The 11,500-nt window shown below is 45.3% G+C and overlaps 1 protein-coding gene across 1 annotated transcript in view; it reads left to right on the top strand.

The window, feature by feature from the left end:
- The first annotated feature begins 1,025 nt into the window (after window positions 1–1,025).
- The window catches only part of LOC306937788 (chromodomain-helicase-DNA-binding protein 4-like), an 81,235-nt gene continuing 70,760 nt past the window's right edge, over window positions 1,026–11,500 (top strand). Inside the window, 4 exon segments of the mRNA XM_079521740.1 lie at window positions 1,026–1,205; window positions 1,899–2,159; window positions 7,855–7,964; window positions 9,626–9,889. Of these exon segments, the coding sequence (XP_079377866.1) occupies window positions 2,099–2,159; window positions 7,855–7,964; window positions 9,626–9,889 (435 nt within the window). The 5' untranslated portion in view covers window positions 1,026–1,205; window positions 1,899–2,098.

The raw sequence follows: 11,500 nt of genomic DNA, 5'->3' as shown, positions 1-11,500 counted from the left end.
ACTGCATGGAACCTGTACTGAGATATGATTTGCAACAGGGCTTTTCCCCCACCCTTGACCTCCTCTCTCTGTCTGACTGGTCTGGGCATGCAGGCTAAAGTGTCCTTTTGTCTGTGACGTCACCCTCAGACATCTTATGACGCTTGAGTTATGTTGACACCCGGCCCGGTCAGACTGCTGGTCTAAAGTCATCAACACAGAACACCTCCTCCTCCTCCTCCTCCTCCTCCGCCACCCACCCCCACCCCAAAATTAGTTCTATTTATAATAATATTATACAACAGGCCCTTCTTGATTGCGTAAAAGAGGTTTCTTCAACCCGCAGATGTGCCCTTTGGTGACCCCCCCCCCCCCCCCCCCCACCAAAGTATACAGGTAAACAGCTTGGCAGCATGGCAGGTAACTTTCCATTCTGTCTTATATGTTCATATATCACGAGCACGTCTTTAAGCAATGAGTCAAATGACTGTGCGCGGGCGCGTTCTTACAGTGCACTAGTGCAGTCAGTGCCTGCACGCATACATGCAAACATGTACACTGAAGTTATAAGCAGTCATGTGGCACACAGTTGCCATGTGACGGGGTTTTTTTTCCTTTTTTTTCTGCCTTTCTTTCTCTCTCTCTCTCTCCTGTCTCTCGCTCTCTCTTTTTGGAGTTATGCTTATTGTGGGATGTCAGTGACTGCGCTCATTACTATTATGGGATGTCGGCACGGGGGTGGGAGGGGGTGAGCGTCTCCATGGTGACGGTGGTTGCTAAGGGGGGGGTGAGAGGGGGGGGGGGGTATATGGAGGAATGGGGAAGAGACTGTAGGAGAGGAGGGAGGGAGGGAGGGGGGGGTGAGTTGACTATTATGGTCTGTACGTTGCAAGGTAACTATGCAGAGTGGGGGAGGGGGGTATTATGGGATGCCTGCCTGCCCCCCTGATCTCTTTGTGTGTGTGTGCGCGCGCGCGGGGACCGTGTACTAGTAGTGTGTGCGAGAGAGAAGAAGAGACGGCGTCGTCGTGTGCGCACACACTGACTATACTAAAAAAAAACACACACACACGGAAATTAAAAGGATCTTTTTACATTTAAAATAGTTTACATATCGGCGACATAAAGCCCGGCCGCATCCAAGTGTTGATTGATGGAGTAAGTCAAACAAACAAAAAGGAGTTTATACCGTTTTTTTTTTTTTTTGGTGTGTAAAATCCAACTTGGTGAGTATCCGTTTTGTGGGGGTTGGTGTTACTTATATAGTTGTGTTAATGTGTCAGATTTTGAATGTGTTAATTTGAAAAACGTTGTATTCGCTTCAATCTGAGGAGATCAAGCCACCCGGTCAGGCTCAGCTAGCACGCATGCTAATGGAACAGACAGTCAGACAGACAGACAGGGGAACTACACTGTGTGTGTGTGTGTGTGTGGCTGGCTGAGAGAGAGAGAGAGATGGCATGTCATCCGAACGCACGGGGGCTGATCAATGTGTGTGTGCGTGGCGTGCCGTGCGTGTAGCCTATAATGTTCACACACACGCATAACGTTTCCAACTTGCTGCTAGTAGTGTTGGATAAGATTGTCACCCTGTGCAAGAATTAAGAAGCAAGCCAAGCCGGGGAAGAAAAGTTGGACTGCATTTTTTTTTTACAAGGAGTAAAAAGCACGTGTGTTTGTTTATGTTAACCGTTTTTTTTGCTGCTAACCCCGGATGGGTTGTTGTGTTTTTTATTCAACGTTCTATTGGTGCTAAATGTTCACTTTATTTCTGTTGTCTTTTTTGTTTTATTTATTGGGAACCAACCTTGGCTCGTGCGCGTGGCGTGTCCTCCTCCTCCTCGCACGCACACGTACGCACTCGACTCAACACGCACGCTACGCTGGCTGCTGCTACCACGACTTGGGACTGTCTGTAGCACCAAAGAAGACAAAGTAAAACCAACCAAAAGAAGGAATACTGGAGGGGAAACAACGACTTTTGTTTTTTTTAGATAGCTAAAGAGTTTTTTTATATATATATTTTTTGTGTGTCCCAAACTAAATCGGATAAAACAAAGTTGGCTGCTTCTTCTTCTTCTCGGGGGGGTTTCGGCCGCTTTGCTGCTGCTAAACAGCCATGTCTGGAAGTGAGGACGACAGAGATGACTTCGCAGCCCCGGAAGGTCGCCTGATGCACGGTAAGAACGGCCAGCGAACGCCGGGGGTGGGTTACTTTAGTGTGGGTTCATGGTTGGTTGGTTAGCTACCGATGCTAACCCGGCACCGGGTTCTTTAGCTTGCTTTAGCTACATAAGAATAATAAGCGTTTAGCTAACCTAAAAGAATGGGCAGCGAACGCCAGGGTGGGTAACTAACACTTTGACTTAGTTAGTGGGTTCATGGTTGGTTGGTTAGCTACCGATGCTAACCCGGCTAGCCTGCCCACCGGGTTCTTTAGCTTGCCTGGAGGAGCTTCATTTGCGTCGCTTGTTGTTGCGAGAGAGGGAGAAAGAAAGACAAAAAAAGCACAGATCTACAAGCTGACAACGCGTCGCGGTGCCACGCGTGGGTAGCTTGTAGCTCTAGTCTTTTCTCCCCCCTCTTCCCACACGGGTCGCGAGCGACGCCGACAAAATGAAGCTAACTACCGGCGGCTAGCTAGGTTAGCTTTAGCTAGGCGCTCGAGCGGTGTGGTTTAATGTTAGACAAACCGCCATTTCTGTTGACTTTAATGCCATTAAAACACAACATTTCGGATTTAAACTGAGTCTAAAATGAAGGTTTTGTTGTTGTTGTTGTAACAAACTACTATTTGTTTGTTGGCACTACTGTCTGTGGTGGTGGAATGAAAGTTAAATAACTACCACTACCACCACCCGGCTAACGCTGGCTGCCGGGCTAGCCTTATTTAGGTAGGCGCTCGAGCGAGCGGTGAAATCAACTAGTTGATTGATTATTTTATATATATATATATATATATATATATATATATATATATAAAGATATAAAGCGCCCTTTCTGTTGACTTTAATGTCATCAAACTATAGACCAAAATAAACTGAAGGTTTTTGTTGTAACAAACTACTGTGTTTGACTGACTGACTACTGTGCGGTGGAATGGAAGTTAAAATGTTTGATGAATTGAACAAGGTGGACCCTCTTGTAAACAAGTGCAATGCTTTATTGGGTCGTCCACTCCACTCACAGTTGACAGTCTTTGTATTGAGTTTGTGCTTGAAATGTACTGTAATTCTCTAAACTGTTAATACATATTTCAATCAATCAATCAATCAATCAAATAACTACTAGCGCTAGGGTGGGTTAGGATGCGCTCGAGCTGGTTGGTAACTGATTGAAAAGGAACCTCCATTAACAAGGTGTCTTTATTACGCCTAAAATTAGGTGGTTTTGTTTGGGACTGCACTGCTGTGGAATCGAATGAAAGAAAGACACTATTTATTGTATTCACAGACTGACTGACCGGCATTTCCCCCCCCGGCTAGTGGAGGGGCCTTGCTTTTAGTACGTAGACATGTTGCCATGTCAGTTTATTATAAGCGACTCTGGGCAGGGCTTCTTTACATGACTCAAAAGTTGCTTTACATGTTGTTGGTAGTAGTTGCAGGTTGAGGTTTTTTTTGGAGGTTGTTTCTAATGTAGAGTTGCTTGTTTTTGCGTATCTTGTTTCCTAATGTTGTTTAAACCAGTGGTTCTAAAATATTTTCATGACCCTCAAGTCATGTAATTTTATCTGTCCACTGACCTACATCTGGACATATTTTATGCCAGGCAGGGACCGACCCCCAAGACACAATATTTGTGTTGTTAAAATGTTTCAAAGCTATATGCAATGGCAGATAGTTCTGCTATTTTAAAAAAATGCTTGTGTGGAGTATAAGGACCACCAAATTGACAATAATTAGCCCGCCGACCTCCATTTGAAAACCTATGCCTGCAGGGACCCGCATAAGAGAATATTTTTACGGCTCTAGCAGTGATTCTCAACCATTATAATTTCAAGGACCCCCAGTTTGACATGCAACTCTACGGACCGGACCCCCATTTAATTAAAACATTTTTTGAGTGGTGTAAACCACTCCCATTGAGTGGTGTAAACCACTCCTACAACTGGCTTTTGTGTGCAGAAAAAAATGACCATGGTTGCTATGTTCAAAATAATTTCTGACGTAATTAAATCACACCCGGGTGAACTGGATGACCGTAGCAACCGTGGTCATTTTCTCTGCGCAAAAACAGCCAGTTTTGAAATCACATCCGGGTGTGATTTCATTACGTCAGACATTACGTCAGACCACAGCTGATCATGCTATATAAAACCTTACACCACTCAGTTCACACGGGTGTGATTTTTTAAATACCTGGGACCCCCAATTTATATTGTAAAATCAATGCTGATTTAACTCTGTGTACAAATGCGTCCATTTGGTCCCATTTGCACACTCTCAGAGTTACAGACCCATAATGGTCCATTTGGTTCCATTTGCACACTCTCAGAGTTACAGACCCATAATGGTCCATTTGGTTACATTTGTACACTCTCAGAGTTACAGACCCATAAGAGTCCATTTGGTTCCAAACTATCATTTAGCTGGGGACCCCCTGGAACTCCCTCAAGAACCCACCTGGGGTTCCCCGGAAGGCCGGAACCCCCTTTTGGAAACCACTGTCATAGTAGTCTCAAAATGTTGGGCTTCCTTTTCCTTAGACCCGGTTGTTGTTGCTGCTGCTTGTTTCTCTCACACAACAAACAATCTGGCAACGCTCAGTGTTCTCGGTTCATTTCTTTACGTGTCGATGACAAGATGGACGCTCAGCCAGTGAGCGGCGGGGCTGCCGTCTGACGTAGTCGCCCCCCCCCTCCCACCGCCGTGTACTGTGTACGGACGGACTGGCGTGGGAAACAAACAGCCGATCTACAAGCCCACGGCGCGTCTCTTCCGTGACCCGCGGTGAGCTTGCAGATCGGGCTATTTTCGCCGCGCGACGGTAAAATAAAAAAAGAGAGGAACCCAGTTTATATCGCTCCGCCGCCCGGCCTTCCTCCTCCTCCTCCGCTGTTTGAATTATGCTGCTTGAGTTGATAAAGTCGATAAAAATAGTCTTTTATTTATTTTTGGATTATTATTATTATTAAAGGGATTTTGTTTTAGATTTAAAAAAAAAAAATCTTCTCCATAGTATTTGGTTTGCCAGCACACCTTTTGGTTTGTTTGGGTTTTTTTATTTTTTGTTTTTTACGTAACAACCGAACGCTAACCGAACGGGCACGCGCGTGCACTTTTAGGAACAGAAAGTACTGGGAGGAGGAGGGAGCTGTGTGTGCGCGAGCGCGCGTGTGTTAGCTTCACACGTAATGGTGGCTGTGCTGCCGTGTGTGCGTGCACTACTACATAATGGTGGCTGTGCTGCCGTGTGTGCGCGCGTCGTGCACTACATAATGGTGGCTGTGCTGCCGTGTGTGCGCGCGTCGTGCACTACATAATGGTGGCTGTGCTGCCCTGTGTGCGCGCGTCGTGCACTACATAATGGTGGCTGTGCTGTGTGTGTGCGTCGTGCACTACATAATGGTGGCTGTGTGTGTGTGTTACCTTTTTGGTCCTACATTCACCTTGTATGTTATTAAATAACGACTTTCCCCAAATAAGTTGTCAACAACAAATTAAATCATTTAAAAAATATATATATATGGGCTTTCATACCGTGTGTGTGTGTGTGTGTGGGCGCAAAGCAAACATCCTGTCAGGTTTGACCTATAAAAAAGCTCAACGCTAATATTGGGTCTTCATTGGAGCGTCCTCAGGCTAAAATAGACAGCCATTATTCTATTGTCAAGAGTCAGACATAATACTTAACTTGATGCCTGACTTGGAGGTTCATTTGCTTGGATATTGAATGAACTGTACTACGGTTTACTCTTACATTCTATTTTAATTTCAGATTTTCAGTTCAAAGCCAGTTTACACAGGTCGGTTCCCCAGCATCTAAGATGGATTTTTAGTTAATCCAAAATTAAATGATCCCCTTACACACAAGCCCCTTTCACCTTGACGGCCAAGCTGCACCAGGCTTTTCAGTGTGCGTTTACGCGAATACGCACACATTTAGGTCCAGTTTTCTGAAAAACCTCATGTTTCTATGTCAGTCGTTCTCAAACTACTTCATGTCAAGGACCCCAAAAAATATCTGAATTTTGTCCGCCGACCCCCATCTGAAAATATGTTGTTCCAGTGACACCCCCCCAGAATCAAAGATTTGAGTTAAAAACGTTCGCTCTGAAAGAATATATATCCAAAGGTTTGCGCCACATTTCCACGATTTTTCAAAAATAGCAGACCTACAAGTTCATAGCGCGGCACTCGGTGCCGCGCTATGAGCTTGTAGATCTGCTATTTTTCAATAGCTAAAGCATAACATAACATAACATAATGCTTAAAACACCAACAGGGGTTCCAGCCCCAAAATGGGTTATGGACATCCGGGGAACTGGACTTGATGGGCCTTCATTAGGGACCCTGTGTTTTTGCTTTCTATTTTAAACGGGTCAGTCAGATCACCCCGGATAAAAAGCATCTGCTATAATGTGCCTAAATTGTCGCCAATTAGCTGACTAAAATGAGAACCTGAGAGCTCGGAACCGCTCACCTGCAATACACGCAATACATAAAACACACTGGTTGTGGTTGAAGCATGCTTATATATATAGGTCTATTCTGATAAGTAATCATGGAGTCTCTCTCCATGTAAAGTAAGCCGAACATTTCCGTGTAGGGCATTTTTATCCAATCGGGACTAGAGAGGACTCGTGCAGGAATAGGATACGCAAGATAAATTGGGACATGATGAATGATAAGAGTAAAATAAGGAAACCCAAAAGCTGTGAGATGACGTCGGCTCTCCTGATTAGATGGAATCGTCACATTCCTCTATTGAAAGATTTCTGTCGTTCACAAACCGGTCTGAACTCTGAATACCTTTTTTATTTATGATCAACTCTTGGGGCCTTTAGCCCATTTTGACCTGAGATCAGATTCTAAAAATGTCTTCTACATCCTGACAGTTTTCTGAAAAAGCTATGTTTCTATGTCAGTCGTTCTTCGATTTTTTCAAAAAATGGCAGTGGTGCGCTATGAGCTTGTAGATCTGCTATTTTTCAACAGTTAAATCATAACATAATGCTAACACCAAAAGGGGTTCCCGCCCAGAATGTGTTGAGAAGGAACACTGACACATGGTGCTAACCTAGGATTATAAAGGACACATTCACTTCACAAGTGTAAATAATGTATTTGTTTTTGTTATTTTCCATACCTATGTTTGATTACTTTGTCTCCTTTACTATTTGTATATTATCTTTGGTGAGAACCACATATAAGCCCTCCATGGGTTTCTTTTCTCACTGGCACACACTTCTCTTTTATTGATGTCCCTTTTTTATTGTGCGAATAAACTAAACTAAAACACATAACACACCCAGTGATGTAAACAGGTTTTCAATGTAATGAGTCCCAGGGATGCAGGGATGGTCTTTTAGAAATGAGTCCCAGGGACATTATATGAGTCCCACTTCAACCACGTTAGGAGTCATATTTAAAAAATTGCAGCATTTAACTCCCATTTTATATGGTTATAACGTGGCTATATTTATGTAGAAAACAGAAGAAGAGATGATTATTATAACTAAAGCTAGCAAAATAAACTAGAATTCAGAAACAAACAGTACAGTAGTGCATCCCGTGGATGCAGAGGTCGTTGTTTTATTGTGCCCCTTAACTATAAACTGAGTTTCGGGATGCAAAATGCACCCTATTTTAATCTCTGCACGACACCCCTGACCCTGACCCGTCCCCGTGTGCGCTGACCCCCATTTCACAGATGACGAGGAGGACGAGATCTCGGAGAACGAGGCTCCCAAGGTGAAGAAAAAGAAGAAGGCAAAGAAGAGCCGCGACAGCAAGAGCAGCAAGAGGCGCTCGCGCAGAGAAGTAAGGACGGGCGCTGATGTGTGTTGTGGCGCTCTGCGCTTTTAACACTATCCTACTGCGCCTTTAACACTATCCTACTGCGCCTTTAACACTATCCTACTGCGCCTTTAACACTATCCTACTGCGCCTTTAACACTATCCTACTGCGCCTTTAACACTATCCTACTGCGCCTTTAACACTATCCTACTGCGCCTTTAACACTATCCTACTGCGCCTTTAACACTATCCTACTGCGCCTTTAACACTATCCTACTGCGCCTTTAACACTATCCTACTGCGCCTTTAACACTATCCTACAGCTCTAACGTATTTTCTGACATGCTTTGAGTTCTACATTTCGTCACACACCTGCTTTTACCAGTTCTGCACGCGGTCCATTGAGCTTTTATAGTAACTACACACTGTCCATTGAGCTTTTATAGTAACTACACACTGTCCATTGAGCTTTTATAGTAACTACACACTGTCCATTGAGCTTTTATAGTAACTACACACTGACCAACTCAGTGGCCTTGTGGTTAGAGTGTCCGCCCTGAGACTGGGAGGTCGGGGTTCAATCCCCGGCCGGGTCATACCAAAGACTGTAAAAATGGGACCCAGTGCCTCCCTGCTTGACACTCAGCATCAAGGGTTGGATTGGGGGCAAGTCCCTGCGACATACTAGCGTCATGTCCAGGGGGTGTACTTGTACATCAAGCTGCCTCACGCTACAGAAAGAAGGAGATAGGCTCCTGCCCTATGGGCCTCATGGCTCGGCAAGGCTACTTACTTGCACTGTCCAAAGTGTCCATTGAGCATTTATATTAACTACACACTGTCCAAATTGTCCATTGAACATTTATAGTAACTACACACTGTCCAAAGTGTCCATTGAGCATTTACAGTAACTACACACTGTCCAAAGTGTCCATTGAGCATTTATAGTAACTACACACTGTCCAAAGTGTCCATTGAACATTCTTTTAACAAAAACATTTTTAACATATACTTGTAGGTACACGGTGGTGTAAACAAGTAAACCTATGCAAAGGCATAGTTGCCGTTATGTCCACTGATCACAAATTCACAATAGTTCATGGCATTACCGTTTCCACCGTTTCGACTTGACTATAGACGGAAAAAAAATGGGCGGGCGCAGCCATCACTGAGGTGTTATTCAGCACTGATTGATTGGCTACACCTGGCCAACAGGGCACTGCTCCGTGGATGCAGTCTGGGCACCTGGACTAGTGGTAATCCAGCCTGACGGCGTGGCACACGTTCCACTCTCCATCCCGACGACCGACCTCCATCTCTCTCCCAATTTCCTGTCTGTCTATAGGCCTACTGTAATCCATCAATAAAGGCAAAAAGCCCCCGAAAACATCAAAAATAGCAGACCTACAAGCTCGTAGCGCGGCACTCGGTGCCGCGCTACGAGCTTGTAGGTCTGCTATTTTTCAATAGCTAAAGCATAACATGGGCCCAAAATGGGTTTAATTAATTTTTCTCCGTCCATATGTACGGAACACAGCCAAAGCTAAATGCCTCCCTCTCCCTTCCTCTCGCCCTCCTCTCGCCCTCCTCCTCCTCTCGCCCTCCTCCTCTGTCCTCCTCCTCCCCCTCCCCCTCCTCTGTCCTCCCCCTCCTCCTCCTCCTCCTCCTCTGTCCTCTCCCTCAGCAGGAGTTGGCCCTCAGCTCCCCGGAGCCCATGGACTCCGCGGCCGGTCCCGAGGTGGAGAGCCTGGCGGCGCTGCCCGCGGTCCACCGCTCCGACAGCGAGGGCAGCGACTACACGCCCGGGCGCAAGAAGAAGAAGCGAGCGAGCAGCGGCAAGGAGAAGAAGAGGAGCGGCGCCAGCGGCGCCGACCGGAACTCCACGTCCTCCAAGAGGAAAGAACCCGAGCCGGAGGAGGAGGAGGACGACGACGAGGACGATAACTCGGTGAGGAAGATCTTTGGAGTGGTCCCCATAGCGTTTTATTATCATTGGAGTGGTCCCCATACTGTTATTATCATTGGAGTGGTCCCCATACTGTTATTATCATTGGAGTGGTCCCCATACCGTTGTATTTCTCCTTCCAGACAGAGTACAAGTACAACACCCCCAACGCCCAGGACGAAGTTCTTTGTCCTTTCTATTAGTAACGCCCGACGCTCAGGACGAAGTATTGTCCAAAAGACTTTTAGTTTATTGATATGAGAACGGATCGCATGGCTCCATAGCCTGGGAGCGCCTGTTGGGCAATCCTCGGTGTTGTGCAAGAGTGAGACGTCATCGAAAAACTCCCTCCCCTGTTTAGCTGATAAATGAAAATCTTAAAACATTAATAACTCGCGATCTAAATCATCCCGTCTAATTATGAAAAAATATCCTGTGTTTGACGGCCCTCCGCGGTCCAGTCGCTAGTCGCGATAGATTTATTCTTACCTCCCGTTGTTGTCGATCGACTCTAGAGTGGTGTGGCTATTGTTAGCTGCTACACACACATTCACAACAACATCCGGTCCGTCGGTAAAAGTGGTCCATGTTTATAAATCGAATGGGCGCTATAATGTAATGGATTAAATAACCCAATTAAAGTGTTAATAAATGGGCGATCTTGAAGCTCTCAATGCACTTGTAGAACGGCTATTTTCGGGTTATTATTTTAAGATTTGGAGCATTTGAAGTGGTCAAACTCACAATATGTTGCTCAGAAGCGGTTTCCATAAAATCATACTAGTCTGGGATATTTCGTATAAAAGCAAAGGTTAGCCTCATTTATTTGTGATTTCTTCACCTGGTTGGCAGTATGTAGAACAGAACAGCAGGGGCAATATTACCAAAACATCATAATCCTTGTTGATTATGCCCGCCCCGGTATAATCTACCTATGCACCAGGGATGATGCATCATTATGGTGGACCTTCTCCATTGAAAGGGTCTGTTTTTGTCGACTGACATGATTTGGGAGTAGGAGTAGGAGTAGGCTGTTCAATTCTGACATGATTTGGGAGTAGGAGACGGAGTAGGCTGTTCAATTCTGACATGATTTGGGAGTAGGAGACGGAGTAGGCTGTTCAATTCTGACATGATTTGGGAGTAGGAGACGGAGTAGGCTGTTCAATTCTGACATGATTTGGGAGTAGGAGACGGAGTAGGCTGTTCAATTCTGACATGATTTGGGAGTAGGAGACGGAGTAGGCTGTTCAATTCTGACATGATTTGGGAGTAGGAGACGGAGTAGGCTGTTCAATTCTGACATGATTTAGGAGTAGGAGTAGGCCCGGCTGTTCAATTCTGACATGATTTGGGAGTAGGAGACGGAGTAGGCTGTTCAATTCTGACATGATTTGGGAGTAGGAGTAGGCTGTTCAATTCTGACATGATTTGGGAGTAGGAGACGGAGTAGGCTGTTCAATTCTGACATGATTTGGGAGTAGGAGTAGACTGTTCAATTCTGACATGATTTGGGAGTAGGAGTAGGCTGTTCAATTCTGACATGATTTGGGAGTAGGAGTAGGCTGTTCAATTCTGACATGATTTGGGAGTAGGAGTAGGCTGTTCAATTCT

Source organism: Electrona antarctica (assembly GCF_951216825.1).
Source record: "Electrona antarctica genome assembly, chromosome: 15".
Classification (NCBI taxonomy): Eukaryota; Metazoa; Chordata; class Actinopteri; order Myctophiformes; family Myctophidae; genus Electrona; species Electrona antarctica.
Note: the sequence above shows the minus strand (reverse complement) of the source record. Positions and strands in the feature narration are given on the sequence as shown.